Source organism: Bos javanicus, chromosome 1 (assembly GCF_032452875.1).
Source record: "Bos javanicus breed banteng chromosome 1, ARS-OSU_banteng_1.0, whole genome shotgun sequence".
Taxonomy (NCBI): Eukaryota; Metazoa; Chordata; class Mammalia; order Artiodactyla; family Bovidae; genus Bos; species Bos javanicus.
This window is the reverse complement of record NC_083868.1, coordinates 42357021-42378504: the sequence shown is the minus strand read 5'-3', so window position 1 is coordinate 42378504 and position 21484 is coordinate 42357021. Positions and strand designations below refer to the sequence as shown.

Genomic DNA, 21484 nt, shown 5'->3' with positions numbered 1-21484 from the left:
ACCTAGAGACTGTCATACAGAATGCAGTGAACAAGAAAGAGAATAAACATCATATAATATTGCTTATATGTGGAATCCTGAAAAATGATACCAATGAACTTCCCTGCAAAGCAGAAATAGAAACATAGGTGTAGAGAATGTATGCATGGATACTAGGGGTGTGGGGGTGGGTGGGATGAATTGGGAGAATGGGATAACATATATACACTACTGTGTATAAAACAGATAACTAATGAGAACCTACTGTATAGCACAGGGAATTCTACTCAATGCTCTGTAGTAACCTAAACGGGAAGAATCCAAAAAAGAGGGGATATAGGTATACATATACCTAATTCACTTTGCTGTACAGTAGCAACTAACACATCATTGTAAAGCAATTATACTCCAATAAAAATAAATTTAAAAACTTCATGAGGGCAGAAATAATTTCTATACTAAAAAGTCTACAAACAACAAATGTTGGAGAAAGTATGGAGAAAAGAGAATTCTCTTATCCTGTTGGTGGGAATGTAAATTGGTACAACCACTATGAGAACAGAATGGAGGTCTCTTAAAAAACTAAAAATAGAGTTACCATGTGGCTCAGCAATCCCACTCCTGGGCAAGTATCTGGAGAAAAACATGGTTTGAAAGGATATATGCACCCCAATATTAAACTGAAGTGCTATTTACAATAGCCAAGACTTTGAAAACAACCTACATGTCCATTGATAGATGACTGAATAAAGATGTAGTCCAACTTAAAAGGAAAGCAACAGAAGTAATCAAGTTAAAAATAAAGGAAGACAGATAAAATTTGGGTGAAGTCTGGAGATAAAACTTGGGGAAGGCTGGAAAGATGTCAAAACTAGGCCTATCTCCTTTCAAATGGTATATTAGGGTGAATGCAGAACAGCAACCGATTTTTAGCAGGGAGGGTTGGGGAGAAGGAAACTCATAATATTTCATATATATCCTAAAGAACACTAGACTAAAAATGATTGGAAGGCTTGTAAATCGTTTCCTCTACCATGTACAAGAACCATGTTTAATGTGAAAGTAAAAAAAGACTGAAAAGAGAGACAGGAAAAAAAAGATGCAGTCTGTATATATATATATTGGGATATTACTCAGCCATTAAAAAGAATGAAATAATGCCATTTGCAGCAACATGGATGGAACTGGAGATTGTCATACTAAGTGAAGTCAGTTAGAGAAAAATGAGTATCATATGATATTGGTTATATGCAGAATCTAAAAAAAATGATACAAAACAGAAACAGACTCACAGACTTAAAGAACACACTTATGGTTACCACAGGGGAGGGGTGCGGGGGAGGGATAAATTTGGGTTTAGTGAGTTTGGGATTGACATGTATACACTGCTATATTTAAAATAGACAACCAACAAGGACCTATCATTACACAGGGAACTCTGCTCAATATTCTGTAATAACCTCAAGGGGAAAGAATTTGAAAAAGAATAGATACTTGTATAACTGCATCACTTTGCTTTACACCTGATACTAATACAACATTATTAATCAATTCTCTTCCAGTATAAAATAAAAAAAGAAAAAAGTCCTAGAGGAATACTTCTCAAGCTTCAGCATGTATTTTACCATAGGTGACTGGTGAAAATTTGAGAACATCGTTGGATACAGCCTAGGTTCCTCAGAAGGCAGTGCTGAAGTAAAGAGATTTTACATTATTTTATTAGGAAGTAGAGTTATGGGAAAGGACGATTAAGCCAGTTAGGAGAGTGGCAATACAAAGAGATATTACTGAGCTGGATGCTGTTAAATATGACTAATTGTTAGAGTCAGAGGACATATCCCAGAAGCTATATATAGTGAGTCTCAAGACAGTCCAAGATTAATGGGAAAAATAGAAAAAGGGAAGAATTTATCCACTAGTTCTGTCTCCCACTTGTCAATGGTTCCCCAACTGGGCTATATATGTTTTAGAATGGTAGTGGTGGGGACATGGGAACAAAAATAGGGCCCTCTGCACCTACATATAGTTGGTTAGAGCCTATAAGCAGTGGCAGCTAAAATGAGATGGTGAGTCTGAGAGAATCTGAAATGGCTCATAAAATGTGTCTGAAGTGATACATCTTAAAAGACATCTCTGATTACTGGCTTGGTTTGAGGCAAAGAACTATGAAGTACTGTGGCCATATTTTTAACCATAGGTCCCTTTGGGCCAGGCTAGGTTGTGTCTGCTTTGACACTTAGTAAAGAATTAAGCCACTTAGAAGTTTCCAGGTGACCTTCAGTTAAGGCTAAGCTTTCATTCAGCTGCTTTGGGGCAACAAAATGGCAATGCCATATCGTTCAATTAAATAGAATATGTTAAGACTTTTCATAGAGAACCCTAGAAACTTCTACACTTGCTTAGAAAACACTTTAGAAAACAGTAGAGAAAAGGATCTTAGTGAGTAGATATTCAAAACAAGAGTGACTAGGAAGTGTAAACAAGGGAAGATGAAATGCATCAGCTTCCTCAAAAAAGGATTACAGAATAAAGACTCAAATATTCAAACACAGTTGTTGCCTTTGAAATCAAGGTCATGCACATGTTTCTAAAATAAGTACTGAGTCAAATTCTAGAATAATTTTGAGGAAAATGAAACAACTTTTCTAATAATTCCTGAGAGTTAGCCCAGATCTAAGTTTTAACCAGGGCACCACTGCCACCTCCAACACCATACAATATTCTGTAAGGAGGAAGAGAAGGTATGAATTTGGATTCCTCCTTTATACTTAGAGAGTTTACACTTGCAGTTACACTATTTTTTTCTGATTGCAGTTGATTAGAGGATTATCTTAATAAATGCATATATATCAATATTAACTTATGCTTTCTGAAGAACAACTTGAAGCAAAGCTAAAGGAAAAGAGATGGAGAAAAACCTTGAGTTAACTGCATAATTTCAAGGTTTCCTTAGAAAAAGACACTCTTAGCATTTTGGTTTTTCATTTTCTTAGGAAGTGACCTTAGGATGTAGAAACTCTTCCTCAGTTTGCTTCTGGAAGGTAGGATACGTAAGACAGATATTTAAACAAATCTAATGGATCTATTAAGTTAAATGCAGAGTACTATAAAATGTTTACATGTAAATAAAGTCTTCTTTGTGGCGCTAGTAATTCTCTTACATTAATAGGAAATACAGACTTCCTTGTAGTCCAGTGCTAAGAATTTGCCTGCCAATGCAGGGGACATGGGTTCAATCCCTGGTCCAGGAAGATTCCACAAGTCACAGGGCAACTAAGACCATGCACCACAACTAGTGAAGCCCATGCCCTCTAGAGTCCATGCTCCACAAGTGAAGCCAACAATGCGAAGCCCGCGCACCAGAGAGCAGCCCCCGCTTGCTGCAGCTAGAGAGAGCCTGCATGCAACACTGAAGACCCAGCACAGCCAATAAATAGTGAATAAAAATAACTTAAAAAATACACTTGCAGACTTCTTAGACATAGTTGTTCCTTGAATCCTATTCTACTGTAGAGCAAACCCTATTCACAAAAAAGACTTAGTGCCTGCTTGCTATGGAGGGGATGCTTCAGAACTGTCCTGATTTCTTTTTAGAAAGAACTGCAGTCTATTTCTTAAGTTTATACCCACTTCCCACACAGACAAATTTTGTGATAACTATTGATAGCTCTGCTTATTATATTTGAAAGTCTGATTAGTAGAAAAATATTGCCTCTTACCATTATAGAGACAAACACAGGGTTTTAGTGAGCAAACATAGCATTAATATAAAACAAAATTCTGTGCTAAGATGTATTTCAAATTAGAAAAACAGATTTTAACATTAACAAGACACCATGTTGACACAGGGTCTTGAAAACTATTTTATTTATTCTCTAAAAATCTTGTCCTCCTATGCATAAATGAATAAAATTATTTACAGTATGAGGGTTTAAAAATGTAAAAAGGGATGATCAGTGATATTTTATGAATCTAGAAAAAAATTAAACTCACTGAATGAGTGGACAGTATTTAAGATACTTATAATCCAGTAACTAAAAAAATGCAGTAAAAGTTTCCAGAAATGGCAAGAGCTGATGTATCACATTTAACAGGCTCAAAAAACAACAAAGAAAAAAAAAAAACACAAACCTACAACACGGAAAGGATAACGTATCTGTAAGATATTAAACCTGCCCAAGAAAGCCTTGGGGAAAAAGTTAATGATCACTGCTGTGAGTGAACTGAGAGCTTCCTATGACCTTAAGATATGCATTCTGATACATACACATGCACACACACTACAATGAGCCTAAGAAAACAGAGCTTAAATGTGAAATTGGCTTTAACTCCAACATTAATGATTACCCTTAATTGGAAACATAACTCTATCTCATTAATATTTTAATACATGAAGTGAAAGTTGTTCAGTAGTGTCCAACTGTGTGACCCCACGGACTTGCCAGGTTCCACTAGTTATCATTTACCTCAAAATGTTGGTAAACTTGAGAAATCTAGAAGTCCAAATCAGACGCTTGGGGATAATCCATGTGATTAAACTTTGCAACTTTAACATGCCTGATATTTCAGAATTTGCCCCATCTATTTGCCACCCTTTTAAAGAAAAGGAAGGAAAAAAGACTTCAGAGGATCAGGACATCAATATAACTGGTTGGGGGGCCACAGAGGGGTTTCAAAGAGCATCACTTTCAGGACTTCTCTGGTGGTCCAGTGGTAAAGAATCTGCTGGCTGATAAACAACAAACAATTAACTTAAAAATTTTAAAAGGGCATTACTTTTCAGCCATTTGAATCTAATTGTTCACCTCTAGTATAATTATTTAAGAAAGAAGTAGGACTTCCCTGGTGGTCCAGTGGTTGAGAATATGCTTGCCAAGGCAGAGAACACATGGGGCAACTAAGCACAAGCCTCACAATCACTGAAGCCAGCAAGGTCTACAGCCCATGCTCTGCAACAAGTGAAGCCGTTGTAGTGAGCCCACACACCACAACTAGAGAAAGCCCAAGCACAGCACCCAGCACAGCCAAAACTCATTCTTTTAAAAAAGAAGTAATTTTAAGTTGCTTCATTTCACTTTAGAATGATTTTTAGCTTTCTGAGAGATTAAGAACACAAATTACGGGGACAATTTAGTTTAGACTCAAAATGTGGAGTCCTCTGTTTATTTGCAGTGGAATCACAGGCAAGCTACTTAACTTCCTCTGCCTCACCTTCGTCATCTACAATAGGGGTCGGCAAAAAAAACATAAAATTATTTACTGTCTGGGGCTTTGCATAAAGTCCCAGACAGTAAATAATTTTATGTTTTGCGGGTCACAAAACATAAAATTTTGCTTCTTAAATAAAAAATATGTTGCTCCTTAAATAAAAAACTCCTTAAAAATCTAAGTGTAAAATTTACATTTAAAAAATATGTAAAACCATTATTAGCTCAAGGGCCATACAAAAATAGAATAGTAGTTTGTTCATCTGTGATCTACATAATAGAAGTAAATGCATTTATCTTACAGAGTTGTTACTAGGATTAAATATGAATTAATATGTATATGTAAAGTGCTTAGTGCCTGGCACACAATAAAATATAAAAAAACATATAAAATGTTTATTATTACTACTATATTTCTAACCAAATTTTATTTTCAAAGTACCTACTGTTCCTCTATGACTTCTAGCATCACATGCTGAATTGAAATTTGGAGAAGAATTTAATTTGTTCTTTTTGGTTTATTCCAAATCACCAGAAAAAAAGCTTAATACTATGTGTCCATGAAGCAGCCATGTGTGGCATTAAAATCGAATGATCAAATGGAAGAGTCAGTAATGGTCCTGAGACAATTCCTTGAAAACCCCAGAAGGAACATGCTTAATGAGAAAGATTCACCATACAATGTAATAACTATGTTACTTGAAACATTTAATCAAACACAATAATCATTTCTCAAAGTATTTCCTGCCAGTCATAGAAATGAACAAATCTATTTGAACATCCACTTAAGTGAACATTTAATATTTGGTTTAGTTTTTAACTAAGAGAAAGAATGAAATTAAAAGACACTTGCTCTTTGGAAGAAAAACTGTGATAAACCTAGACAGCATATTAAAAAGCAGAGACTACTTTGCTTGTCGGTCCGTAGAGTCAAACTATGGGTTTCCCTGTAGTCCTGTATGGATGTGAGAGGTGGACCATAAAGAAGGCTAAACACTGAAGAATCACTGCTTTCAAACTGTGGTGTTGGAGAAGACACCTCAGAGTCCTTTGGACAGTAAGATCAAACCAGTCAATCCTAAAGGAAATCAACCCTGAATATTCATTGGAAGGACTGATGCTGAAGATAGGAAGCTCCAATACTTTGACCACCTGATGCGAGGAGCTGACTCATTAGAAAAGAACCCGATGCTAGGAAAAACTGAGGGCGAGAAAAGAAGGGGGCGGCAGAGGATGAGACAGTTAGATGGCCATCTCCGACTCAAAGGACATGAGTTGGAGCAAATTTCAGGAGACAGTGAAGGACAGGGAAGCCTGGCATGCTGCAGTCCATGGGGTCGAAAAGGGTCAGGCACCACTTAGCGACTAAACAACAACAAAGAAGGAATAATCAGAAAGCAGAAAATATGCACCAAGTCAGTTAAAATGCACAGTATTTTAATGTACCAGAGTTACATGCAGGATGTATTTGCCTTAAGTTTTCTCAAAGGTAACTGCATATATTTATAGAAATTACAACATGGTGGGCTGACAATTTCAAAGGAAAAAAATAAATAATCAGAAGATAATTCATAATTTTTAGCAGACAACCTACAAATGAAAAATATACACAACTCGGCTCTTTTGTGATTTATAAGGCATAGGCTGAATAGGGCCACAGTATAAACATTTAAATGCAAAATATACAATAGGCTAACTTTTCAACATTTTATGAGGTGTCATTGAAATGTAGAGCATAATGAATTAATTTTTGTAACACAATGATGTCTAAACATAAAAAAACCTTGCTTTAGCCTAAATACATTTTAATTGCATAATATGTTAAATACAAATGCAATACCCTCAGTGTATATACACTTATATGGCATGCTGTGACCACTAAAGCCCAACTTGCTTCTACATAATCTTTAAATGAAAATAGAGTATGAATGGATGCTTATAAACTAGATTTGGAGATTATGGAAACAAAGCAAACAGTCAGTACCCTCTTCTATATATTTGCATAGGTATGAACTACTGTAGTTTGTGGAATACTAATTAGCTCAGTATTAACATAGTTTTAAGAATTATTCTTATCATAGTCATTTCTGCCCAGTTTAAAATTTGAAGTGTTAAACAGACTTAAAACAAAAAGCAAAAATAAATAAATAAAGCAGTAGTCCCTTGTCCATGACCTCCTCCACACCCATCCTAGTCTCCCACCCCAGAGAAGATTTTTCTATCCTTTTAGCTATTTTTATGGCAGATATCTCTATATTTCTAAAATCAGTATTACTCTTAGCTCTTGAATCATCTATTTTAAACAGATTGTTTTGTTCTGAATCCCAGAACCACCATTTACTAGCTCTGTGACCTTAAACAAATAACATTTTTAGGTCCTTTCCTTGTCTATAAAACAAATACTAGAATCTACTACATAAGGTTATTGTCAGGATTATATGATGCAAAATACCATATGTGTAATAATATTTTGCTCAAAATACAATGACAGCTATTATTATTGTTACCTTATCGTAGCTTAAGGATTTGAATTCTCTTACACCACCACTTTTTCCATCCTCCTAAAATAGTTATAGCATAACAGTTTTTTTGTTGAATTGCAGTGTTTTCATCTTCACATCTTTTTTATATTTAAAGCAACTCTAGATTAATAAGACTCACCTTGTATCCTCATCAAAACCATTTATGAGAAGTTGGCAAACTAGCTAAAATGCTGGATCACTGGAATAGTCTGGGTAATTTTCAATTTGCCAAATTTCAAATTACTGGGACTTCTGGACTAAGAGAAACTGGATTATAGAATTTTTACTATAGTTTTAAAGTTATTATATTCAAATCTCTGTGAAACATGCCACTACTGTAGTCACTGTAATACACCTTTATTACTCACTTACCTTTTGCCTTCTGTTTCTTTCATTTTCACAGCTAAGGATATTTAAGATGCTATGTACTGTATATTACAGTTTTCCTTTATATGGAATATTTTTCAGGATTTACACCACTGCTTTATCCACAGTTCCCCAGTGATTGATTAAAAACAAATGCTTCTATTTAGTGTTTACAATTTCAAGTAGTCTCTAAGTTGTGAGAAGCAACACAATTTGCAAACAGTAGATGGCAGAAGTATGTTTAAAATTCTAAAGAACATTTTTGCAGCAGTTCATGCACAAGAAAATCATAGTTGATGAATCACAGTCTATTCTAACAAAGTACCACAGTAAACTGGACGCAATTAAAAGGAAGAAAGAAAAAAATCAACTGTAATAATTAATCTTAAAATGCAATATTTTCATTCAGCCAATGAAATAAATTAGACACTATGTAAGAAAAGATGCTCAAATTTTCCCTCATTATCTTTTAAGTTCTCTGAGGATAAGCAACATGTTTTATTTACCTTATATCACCATTGCCTAGGACAATGCCAAACTAGTATAGATACAGAGATATTTCATATGTATTCACTGAATAAATGAATTCTGTTTAACTTGGTCTCAGATAATTTGCAAATCTTTGACAGTAAAACACCAAATGCCATGTTAACACAGCATTATTCTTTTTGGCATACAAAGCACACTAGTTGGTACGTTACATTTTAGGTTATGTTGATGGTGACATATAGTAAAGCTTTAATATATATTAATTTACCCAGGAACCCTTATAAATATTTAAAGTTCTTTTTCACAAGCACATCATACCACAAAGTCATATCATAAACTATATTTTTTGACAATTAAAAAATAAAATGCATTAAAGATATCATTAATCATGATGGGGTACTGAGATAAATCTGACTTTATAAACATTCTAATTACAATCAAATGTAGACCTTTACCAAGAAGTTGATAAATCTAGGGAGGGAACTCTTTGGAGGGAAGATTTAGTTTTGATATAATTAATGGCCAGATTAGCATACCTGAAGTCCATTCTTAAAACCTCTCATTAAAAGTCCATAAATGCAAGTAGAAGATTATAAAGTATTCTTACATGTAAAGACACCTTTAAAAAATGTAAAGTATTCAGTTTGCCTTAATATATATTTCTTCAATTGAAAACTGTTGAAGTTTCCAAATACTATTTTTTCATGTCTTCACAGACTCGATCTGATCTGATAACAAAAACCAAACAAAAAATTATTAGTCTCTACAGGGCAAAATCTACTTTCTAAAGTAATCAAAGACAAATCTATAACAATAGGTAGAAACCCACGCATACAACTGCTTTTTTTTAAAAGCACAATTCGTATTATAGTTTTTCTTTTTATCACTGTACATGCACCCAATTAGTCAACTAGTTCTACGAGGCTTGTATTAAAAATTCAGTCCCTTGCCTCATCCCTTCTTTCTCCCTTCACAGGCAACTACTTCCAGCTCCTTTTTAGGTGATTACCTCTGTATCTCTAAATAATATGCTTTTCTCATTACTTCTTGAATGCAATGTAACATAGGGCTTCAGTTCTCACACATTTGTACACCATCTTCTGCCACCCTCAAGATGCTCCCAATACTCCCATTTTCCTAAAACAGTAATGTTTTATGTCAATGCTACTCACAGCTGGGACAAGGGATAAACTTCAGTTTTTTCCTTTCTTCTACTATATTTTGCTTTCCCTGCAGTGAATAATTGCTTTTCATCCCCAACCCTGCCTTTTTTTTTAATGTAACTAACATTATACTTCAATCCACTACTCTCACACCGTTTCAGGCTTTACTAGTATGAGGCATAAAACTGGTCAATCTTCACCTTCTTGAAGAACTCTCCATCATAGTCTTGTGCAGACTCTTTAATCTGACCCAGCTGTTCTCCATGCTCGTCCACGTATTTTCATATGAGATCTTTCACTATTACTCTAGGATCTCTTATTATCATCCTAGGGGTTCCTTCACAACTTTCTTGTGCAGATTTCCCTTATTTCATGGTACCTAATTTTTCTTCTTGCTTTATTCCTTTGTTTTTGACAAGTATACCTCTGTGGCTACTTTAGTATTAATAAACTGTATAGAAAGTGAACTCTTGAGACTTTACATGGCTGAAGATGTCTTAATTCTCTACAGTTACAATACACTGATACTGCCTGAGAATATTATTTTCTCCTTAGATTTTTCCAAGCACTGCTTCCAAGTGTTGCTGGTGAGAAGTCTGATGCTACTTTGTTTTCTTACCTAAGGAAATCTGCCAATGATATCTCTTATTTTCTTCACCCACCATCTTCAGTGTCGATTTTAATGATGCACTTTGGCGTGAGAATATTTTCATTCACCGCCTTGGGCTCTAAAGGGATGTTATAACTAAAAACTCATCATTCAGTTCTGGAAAATAATGTTTTATGATTTGATGACTTTCCACTATTTTCTCTGTTCTCTTTCAGAAATTCTTACTAGGATTTTGGGCCTCATAAATGACTCCTTACTTTATCTTTTCTCCCCCCATTGTCGTTTTCATACTTTCTTAGAGAATGTCTCTATTTTATCTTCTTTTGATTAAGTTTTCCATTTCTACTTGTTGTTCAGTTGCTCAGTCGTGTTGATGTTTTGCGACCCCATGGACTGCAGCATGCCAGGTTTCCCTGTCCTTCACCATCTCCTAGAACTTGCTCAAACTCATGTCCATTGAGTTGGTGATGTCATCCAACCATTTCTACTATTCTATTATTATTTTCCAAGAATTCATATTTTTTTCCAATTAGTATTCTTGTCATATTCATGAAAGTAATACATTCTTTTATCTCTTTGAGGCTACTCGAATAGCGTTTTGAAACATTCTCCCTAAATAGTCTTTTTCTAAACTTTTTCTTTTTCTCCATAATTCGTAATGTTTTGTCTTCAAATACTTGGCAATACTTTGCTATCTTCTCATATGTATAAATGAACACTATAAAGTTGACTGGAATTTCGTTACATGTGTGAGGCTTGTCAAAAGTAATCTTCATCCTAGTGTATAGCTAGGCCATTTCCTTGAGAATTTCTAATGTTTAACACCTTTAGATCTTTTCTCTTAGCTGGTCTGACTCCTCAAAGCTGGCTTTCTATCTTCTACCTATTGCCAGTGTCTTCTAGGAGAATCAGGAGAAAGCAGAACATGGTTATAATCTTCAATATGAAACTTTCATTTACTCCTCATTTTCAGTTTAGCATTCCAACACACAGTTGTGCTCAGTGCTCTCCACTCCAGAGATACTATGCGACTCTCTGCAAAGAATGAACCTTCAATCTTCTTCTCGGGCACGGATGTATATCTGTGCATTTCCTTGTGGTCTCACCTCGTCTTTGTTTCTAATTTCCATCAATTCCTGAGCCTTTGAAGAGATCTGCAATGTAAATTAGGATGGTTTCCAGCTTTTTCCAGTGCTAGCTTAGAATTTCACTCTTTCAAGTCTGTTAAGTTATTCAACATTCATCACATATTTGGCTTCAAAATCTGGTTACCATTTTTGTCACTCCTATTCTTTTTGTCCTCAGTCTCTTCACTCTTAGTGAGATTTGAAGAGGGGATGAAACTAAGTGTGTGTCCAATCCTTGGCTTTTCAATGGAATGTTCCTAGTTTATAAAATTCTTATATAAAAACTGGAAGCATTATAAACTTTTCCCATAAGATAAAGTGACTCAGTGAATAAGTTTCATGAGTCATGTGGGACGATGTTTTGTTTTCTCATAAATATTTAAGTTTCGGAGCTAGAAAACAACTTACACTTCTGTGATAGTTTCTATATATTCTCTGGTGGTTTTAAAAAATACTTAATAGTTTACTTATGGATTCTTGTCTTTGGGCCGTAATTGACAATCCCTCCAAAAGAGAATAGAATCAGGGCACAAAATGTGTCATTTAATACTTTATCCTCAGTTTTTCAACCTTAAATTTAAAATAATAAAGTTAAATTGATCCAAAATGAACCAGGGCCTTCCTGTTTATGATGTTCGGAAATTTCAGAATTTTGCAAGGAAAATGAAGAGATTTAAGTTCAGAACATCTTTCAAAGATTTACAGAAAAACTTCTTGATAGTAAGTTAGCAAGAAGAGGCACAGACTAGCCTCCTAAATTTACTGCTACTTATTTTGCAAGGTGGGTTTTCACCTGTTTTCAAATCCAAAGACAGGAGCATCAAAAATATAAACTATTTACTATAACATAGAAATTATGAACAAAGGATCTCCTACTCAAAACCAAACTGATATAGTTTTAAATCTGCATACTAAGTTTCCTCTTCTGTTAAACAGAGAAGTTACATAAAAGGATAGGTAAACTGAACATTTTTTGAGTGCTTTCTTAAGCTAGGCACTTTAGTAGAGAGCATTTCATTTAATCTGTATGGCAATTTTAGATATTTTATTTTTTAATTTTAAAGATGAGGAAAATTATCTGTATAATATAAAGACATTAGTTAATAATTAACAAGTAGTGGGAATATATCTGACAGACTCAGAAGTCCAAGTGTTTTTTACTTCTACATCATGCTGCCCACATAAAATGGGGATACTACTACTTACCTTGCAGAGAATTGTAAAGTTTACATAAAATAATATGGCGACACAAGGGCACAACTTTTTTTTTCAATAATGTATCCTTCTTATAGAGATTTGGGAGTTAAGATACAAAGATAATGGATCAGAAAAGTCAATGACAAAAATTAGAGTTGGCAAGTGGCGTTGTGATGTTGGATCACTCCTGACACCTAGTGGCCTTATTGTTACAGACAAAATAAAAAGATGTACAATTTAAAATCCAGATGACCATCACTTATTTTCAATTAAGTACTGTGCTTTGTATTTTTTATTATGGGTTTCCATTCACACTATATCTCTGCTGTGAGCAATAATAAGTACTTAAAATAAGAAATAAAGGTTGACAATATGTTTCTAGTGTCTTCTTTAGAATGTTCCTTTGTAATCTATTTGTTTTATGTGGAATCAGTCCCATAAAATGGTCACTTTGATCACTTCTTTACACAGTCTGAAAAACTAAATTGTTGTGTTCAAAGAAAAATCCCACTAGTGATTCTGAGAACTTTTAGAGGTTCTCAGTTAAGTTTCATTTAATTGTAAAACGTAACTAGAAGGTTCTTTGCAGTGTAATGGTAAATGGCATGATGACTATATAAACACAAAAGAGGGAAACCAAAATACAGCAGTCTGTGCAGTTAACTAGAACACATTTTACTAATAACACAAATATTTATTAGATATACATTTATAGTACTTTGAACTAAAGAAATATTATGTCTCTATGTATGTAAGTAGGCTACTCTTAAGATCCACCATGACATACAGTAGAGAAAAAAAAAATCACATATAGCTCGAATAAAAAGAATGTGTAGAAGAAATTAAATTTATAGCCACAAGACCACAGCTCATGGATTAACAAGTTAATCTCATTATTCACCCTTATTCAGGGCAGGGAGGTTCCTAAAAGAACTCATCCACTGTCCTGCTCAAAAATGGAAATTTTTTTGCCTGACCTTCAGGGTCCTATAAGAAGAAGGACTTATAGAACTTGGTTTCATGCACATTCACGTTTTATTTCTCTGTGTGGGTCACTGTGCTTCAAGCCTTTCCTGTGTCTTGTGGACAATGTAACCTTAGGGAAAATGATAGATCTTAATTTAATCCCTGGTATAGTAAGCTTGTACCGTGATAGCTATTTTGATGAATAACATATAGAACTGTGATATATAGAAACACTAATAGAATACCAGTATGTAAAGTACTAAATATGAGTACTAAAATTTGTAGAAACATGCCATGTATAAATGGAGCTATATGTGGAGTACAGCATGACTCTTGAAAGACACATGCCACAAAGATTTTTATTGACAGCAGGTCTAAAATTTACCCCAAAATTCAAATGTGCTTCTATTACTAGATCTGACAGAAACTTATTGCTATAAATTAAAATTATATTCTAGAGTTGTCATGTATATTGATATAAGTAGTTTTTATTTAAATAAATCCTTTATAAAAATGTAATTGAAGTAAATGGAGCAAGGTATTGGATACTTACTGTATTGTATTTTCTGATAGCAGAAATAGATGGAAACAAGAGGGAAAAAGGCAGTGATATAATAAAAATAAAATGTAAAAAAGGACAGAAAATGTGACCGGAAAGAAAATAAAGGCTGAAGATGCAGTTTTTTATGATGTACCTTGAAGCCAGTCTACACCTTCTTGCAATCCTTCTCCTTTTATGGCATCACTAGCACTGAAATAAAACCAACAGAAAAATACACATTTCATCAAAAAACTGTAAGAATAAATAATTACAATTTTGCCATATGGCAAATTAATATATTTAATAACATATCTGAGCAAAACTGGTTAAGTACTGAAACTGAATATACATAGGATATAAAAGTCTGAGTGCTTAGGATCAAGACATGAGAAAACTATTTATTAATTTACATAGACATTTGTAAAAATATATCATTAAAATCTTACTATTTTAGGACTATTACTTGGACTGGCATTAACAAAACATATACTTTGAGTTATTCTCTCAGTAGTGGGATTATAGAGCACACCATCCTACTTTCCCCTACCAGCCCCAATGATTCAATAGCATTTATTTATTAGAAATGCTTTACTTGGGTTGTAATTTAGCCATAGGATGGAGTGACTTTATTTGAAATGAAAATTGATATCTAAAAGGCATAAATCTGTAACTGTAACTCTGGTAAACTGGTAAAATAAAAAAATCCCAGTAGAAGTCAATCATAGTTTTATATTTCTTGGTTTTACAAACCTCGATAGGTTGTTTAACTCTTTGGCCTTCAGTTTTTGCTTCTGTAAAATGGGGGAATATAACCACTGGCCTCATGTGATTATTATAAGAATTAAATATTTGAGATATGCATATAAAACATTGAATACAGAGTCTTTTCATTGTTGTTCCATTCTTGAAAGTAAGTAAGCCTAAATCCTTGTGACATTATTTTATAAATAATAAAAATTAAATTATATAAACTAAAACAATAAAATGTAGAGGATTTTTTGAGTATGAAATAATCTTTTTCTAAGACTCTGACAGTTTCTCATGTTACTGATATAATTATCTAATAACAATTAGTATACATAATTAGATTTTCTGTATGATTAAGATTGCTTTTAGTATGCTGAAGCATGATTTTAAAATGTACTAAATTATCTTAAAACAATTAATTTGATTCTAATAAAAAGAGAAATTACTTTCAAGGAATTATTTATTGGACCAAGAACATGACTTATAGAATTATTTTAAAATAGAAAGGCAGAAACAAATATCATGAGATAGGCAATTATTCAAAGCAAACTATGGATTACCTTTATTAACAGCAAAACATCACTAACTGAAATACTTATATCAAGAATGATCAACATATTGACTTTTATCACAAACTTCTAGTACCACATAAGAGAACAGTGCCATGAAGAAACCCTTATATCTTGCACTTTTCCTAATAATTCCCAAATATTTAAATTCTACCTTTCCTTTCAAATAAATTATAAGACTCATAACTGGAATAAAAGCCAGAGTCTTCACCATTTTCTGCAAGGCACTATGTGACATAGCCCCTCGTTATTTCTCAGGGGCCTCATCTACAATTTCCCCCTACCTCTCTGTTCCAGCCAGCAAGGACTTCTTGCTGTTTCCAGACAACATCAGGCACATTCTCATCCAAGAGCCTTTTCACTTACTGGCCTCTCTATCTGGAAAAGTTATTCCTCCAAACCTTTGTGTGAATTGCTTCTTGACTTCAATTATATCTCAGAGGGAGACCACATTCATTATTCTTTCTCTTACTATTCTACTTTTTTTTTCACCCTCCCAACTGATGTTTTTATTATCTGTCTCCCTCTCAAGATAGTAAAAATGCAAAAGCAAACATATATCACTCTAGGGACTTAGTCAAAGAACACATGGGAAGAATTAAAACAGAATCAGACTTGAAAATCAGAGTTGATTATATGTTTAGTAAAATGGTCAAAAATTAACCAAAAAAAAAAGTCCAGACTATACTTCTCTATAATCTCTCCTTTACTACCCAAATTTATTTGTACCTAAGGCAAGAGAGATGCAATATTTTATCTCTGCACCACTCAGCATTACTTTTTTTCTTCAAAATTAAAGGAGAAATTTATTTTTAGTTCAAATAAAAACCTTAACAAGTGAAACACTAATTGGAACTTAGATGTCCAGTTTGAATTAAGAAGTCAAAATTTTAGACAAACTTAAAAGAAAAACTTAACATTCTTCTACAAGATGTACAGAAAATGAAGAAACTGGCAATATGCTCTGTCCATATCCTTATAACATCAGATATTTTTTTCTCTTACTAAAATAAGTTAAGGTGTCACAAATAAATAAACCTAATAGAATTCAATAGCTAATTATTAAGGAGAAAGACATTTTCCATTTGCAAAATTAATTTCTACTTCAAAATTAATAGGAAAACTATATCTTTTACTAATTAAAATTGACCCGTATTTTGAATGTTGTACTTTCCATTAATGTAGTCAGCACACTTAGGGCAAAAATTAAATTATTCTACTTTAGATATTATCATTTTAAGCATGATTTACAAAACTAGAAAGGTTCTACCTTAAGATAGTTCTCTACACCAACTCCCTCCTTTCTTTACCAACAAAATACCACAGAACCTCAAATTCCAACTCAAGAATAATTTAGTAAACACTGACTTTTCCTCTGATTTCCAAAGTAAGGAGGGTTTTACTCATGATATGTGGCCTTAGGTACTGAAAAATTTCAAAGGATTTCTCAAGTGCTATAGTATTACTCTTTCAGCACCATGGTTAGCTCTTAAAGTTTTCCTCTGAGTTCTATCACTTCCTTCTTTCCTAGATTTCTTTGCCTCTGTGTTCAGCCTTTCTCTATAGAGAAGTTGGGGGCCAGGGAGAGGTGGGGGCAGGGGTGAACAGAGGGAAGCTTAATGTAACATAAGGTGGTGGTGTAGTCACTAAGTCATGTCCAACTCTTGTGACCCCATGGACTGTAGCCTGCCAGGCTCCTCTGCCCATGGGATTCTCCAGGCAAGAATACTGGAGTGGGTTGCCATTTCCTTCTCCAGGGGATCTTTCCGACCCAGGACTTGAACCCGGGTCTTCTGCACTGCAGGCAGATTCTTTACCAACTGAGCTATGAGGGAAACCCTCATAGGGTAACATAAGGTAGCAGTAGGCATTAAAATACTATCTAATATGTAACTTCTGGTTATCCTCATCAGAATATTTTGGCGGAAAAACATACTGGAATTAAAGATATTAGTAAGAAACTGCTTTCCAAAAAAAATGTATAATAATATCAGACTCTAATTATTTAAGAGTTCAGTTTTACAGTATGTCTAAATAAGAGATTTTTATATTCTGTTTATTCATATCAACATGTATTTATTGTGTATATCTCCTAAGTACCTATGAGTAGGTACCTACTAAACAGGCACTGTTACTATTCTGGGAGTTAGAGTGAAAAAAATCGATGAAATCCCAGGTCTCATGGTACTAATGGTCTAGTTTAGGAAGACAGACTATACAAGAGAAAAGAAAAAAAAGAAGAGGTCATATGGCAATAGACAAATAAAGCAAAGTAAGGAAAAAAAACACAAGAGATGGGGGTAATGTATAGTGATATTTCAGAGAATTATCAAGAGAGGTCTCTTTCTTAAAGAAAGTACAATAGTAAGCAGGAAAATTGTTTTAAAGAATGATTCAGACAAAGGGAAAGTGCAAATGCCTTGAGACGCAACTGTGGTTGGTTGATTCAATGTGCAGAAAGAAATTAGTGTGGTTGAAGCTGGGTAAGTAAGCAGATTGGTTAATTCTTTTAAAGAGTTGTTTTAGTTTTTCTATCCCTGAAAAGATTTGAAAAGGTTTTAACAATAATATATTACTGAATACCTGCAACACTACAATTTTATAAAACATAAAATCTTTACCTTTCATCCTACCATGTTAAGTCACTTATATAGTGAGCTTGTAAAAAAAAACCCTGAAGTTGGAGATTTTTTCAGAATGATAAAATGAAATGTAAATAAAAGACTTTACCAAATATGCCATGGTTTATCTTTGATGTCCTCTAAACACAGCAACTGAGATACTTTTACAGATGTCAATGCATCTCTAAGATCCATTTTGTTTGCAAAGAATAAGATTGGTATTCGACGGTGCTTAATATCTAAAAGAGAAAATAAGACTATCATCACACTTCTAGCTTTTTATCTTCTCCAAAATCCTTAAAACTGAAATCCACTAAAATTGTCTTCTAATCACTTCTTCCCATATCACACATACATAAACATTTAAAGGCATATACTGTCAAGCATATATTTAAGTGATAATAGAATTTAAAATACACTTCTTCCTAAGGTTATCTGTGCAGTCCGTGGAATTCCACAGGCCAGAATACTGGAGTAGATAGCCCTTCCCTTCTCCAGGGTATCTTCCCAACCCAGGGATTGAGCCCAGGTTTCCCTCATTGCACGTGGAGTATTTACCAGCTGAGCTACAAGGGAAGTAAGATTATCTGCCCTCTTGTTGGAACTGTAAACCAAAGATGGATGAGGGTGGGAGTGGCGGGCTCATTAAACAGTTACTGAACAGCATCTAGCAAAGAGTCAAACATTTTGTTTCATTTTTACTGTCAACACAAAGGAAGAAAACTTCAAACAGAAGTATTATAGAAGGAGGATAAGAATGTAAATGGACTAGTCAAAAGACATAGGGTGGCTGAATGGATTTTTTTAAAAAGACGGATACATAGTTTGCCTATAAGAGATTCACTTCAAATACAAAGTAACAAACCGAAAGTGAGAGGATAGAAAAAGATATTTCATGCAAATGGAATGAAAAAAATGGTGGGGCAGCAATGTATATATCAGACAAAAGAGACTTTAAAACAAAACTATAAAAAGAGGCAAAGAAGGACATTAAAGGACAGTGTTCATGGGATCAATTCAAGCAGAAAAAGACAGTTGTAAATATGTATGTACCCAACATAGGCGAGGTTAAATATATAAGGCAAATATTAACAGATGTAGAAATTGACAGCAACACAATAATAGTAAGGGGTCTTTAACTTCCCCCTTCCATCAATGGACAGATCATTCACATAAAAAGTCAATAAGGAAACAGTAGCCTTAAAAGACACATTCAGTTCAGTAGCTCAGTAGTGTCTGACTCTTTGCGACCCCATGAACAGCACGCCAGACCTCCCTGTCCATCACCAACTCCTGGAGTTTACCAAAACTCATATCCATTGAGTCGGTGATGCCATCCAGCCATCTCATCCTCTGTCGTCCCCTTCTCCTCCTGCCCTCAATCCCTCCCAGCATCAGGGTCTTTTCCAATGAGTCAACTCTTCTCATGAGGTGGCCAGAGTACTGGAGTTTCCGCTTCAGCATCAGTCCTTCCAATGAACACCCAGGACTGATCTCCTTTAGAATGGACTGGTTGGACTTTCTTACAGTCCAAGGGACTCTCAAGAGTCTTCTCCAACACCACAGTTCAAAAGCATCAATTCTTTGGCACTCAGCTATCTTCACAGTCCAAATCTCACATCCACACATGACCACTGGAAAAACCGTAGCCTTGACTAACGGACCTTTGTTGGCAAAGTAATGTCTCTGCTTTTGAATATGCTATCTAGGTTGGTCATAACTTTCCTTCCAAGGAGTAAGCGTCTTTTAATTTCATGGCTGCAGTCACCACATCTGCAGTGATTTTGGAGCCCAAAAAATAAAGTCTGACACTGTTTCCACTGTTTCCCCATCTATTTCCCATGAAGTGATGGGACCAGATGCCATGATCTTAGTTTTCTGAATGTTGAGCTTTAAGCCAAGTTTTTCACTCTCCTCTTTCACTTTCATCAGGAGGCTTTTTAGCTCCTTTTGACTTTCTGCTATAAGGGTGGTGTCATCTGGATATCTGAGGTTATTGACACTTCTCCCGGCAATCTTGATTCCAGCTTGTGCTTCTTCCAGCCCAGCGTTTCTCATGATGTACTCTGCATATAAGTTAAATAAGCAGAGTGACAATATACAGCCTTGACGTACTCCTTTTCCTATTTGGAACCAGTCTGTTGTTCCATGTCCAGTTCTAAGTGTTACTTCCTGACCTGCATATAGGTTTCTCAAGAGGGAGGTCAGGTGGTTTGGTATTCCCATCTCTTTCAGAATTTTCCACAGTTTATTGTGATCCACACAGTTAGATCAATTTAATAGATATTTACTAAAAATGCAAATTAAAATTACCAAGAAATATCACCTTACATCTGTCTGTCAGAATGGCTATGGTCAAAAAGAACACAATAAATACTGGTGTGGATGCACAGAAAATTGAACTCTTGTACACTGTTAGGTCAAATGGAAACTGGGGCAGCTACTATGGAAAACAGAATTGAAGTTTCTGGAGAAGGCAATGGCACCCTACTCCAGTACTCTTGCCTGGAAAATCCCATGGACGGAGGAGCCTGGAAGGCTGCAGTCCATGAAGTCGCTAATAGTTAGACACGACTGAGTGACTTCACTTTCACTTTTCACTTTCATGCATTGGAGAAAGAAATGGCAACCCACTCCGGTGTTCTTGCCTGGAGAATCCCAGGGACGGGGGAGCCTGGTGGGCTGCCGTCTATGGGGTCGCACAGAGTTGGACATGACTGAAGCAACTTAGCAGCAGCAGCAGAAAACTAAAAATATAACTCATGGTAGTTATATGAGTCAGCACTTTTACTGTTAGGTATTTATAAAATAAAAAAATAATAATTTGAAATGATACAAGTACCCTAATGTTCACAGCAGCATTATTTAAAATTGCTAAGATATAAAAGCAACCTAAAAAAAAATAAATAAAAGCAACTTAAGTGTACTTAGCAGATGAATGGATAAAGATGTGGTACATACATACAATGGTATACTAATCATCCATAAATCATCCATAAAAAAGAATTAAATATTACCATTTGTAACAACATAGATGGACTTGGAGGGTGGTATGCTAGATGAAATAAGAGAAAGACAAATATTGTATGACATCACTTATATGTAAAACCTAAAAAAATACAACACCTTCTGAATGTTAAAAAAGGAAACAGACTCACAGATATAGGTAGCAAACTAGTGGTTACCACTGGGGAGAGGGAAGGGTGGAAGAGAAGTTAGGGGTAGAGGATTAAGAGAAACAAACTACTATGTATAAAACAAATAAGCTACAAGAATATGTTGTATAATACAGGCAATATTTCATATTTAGTATAAATGGAACACAACTTAAAAAACTGTGGATCATCATGTTGTACATGTGAAACTTATATGATACTGTA

At 34.6% G+C, this 21484-nt stretch overlaps 1 protein-coding gene across 1 annotated transcript in view; it reads right to left on the bottom strand.

The window, feature by feature from the left end:
* Nucleotides 1-6602: 6602 nt before the first annotated feature.
* The window catches only part of ARL6 (ADP ribosylation factor like GTPase 6), a 39396-nt gene continuing 24514 nt past the window's right edge, over nucleotides 6603-21484 (bottom strand). Inside the window, exons 6-8 of the mRNA XM_061438148.1 lie at nucleotides 18214-18343; nucleotides 14322-14377; nucleotides 6603-9291 (exon numbers count right to left, since the gene is read on the bottom strand). Coding sequence (XP_061294132.1) covers nucleotides 9266-9291; nucleotides 14322-14377; nucleotides 18214-18343 — 212 coding nt within the window. The 3' untranslated portion in view covers nucleotides 6603-9265. The remainder of the gene's footprint in view (nucleotides 9292-14321; nucleotides 14378-18213; nucleotides 18344-21484) is intronic.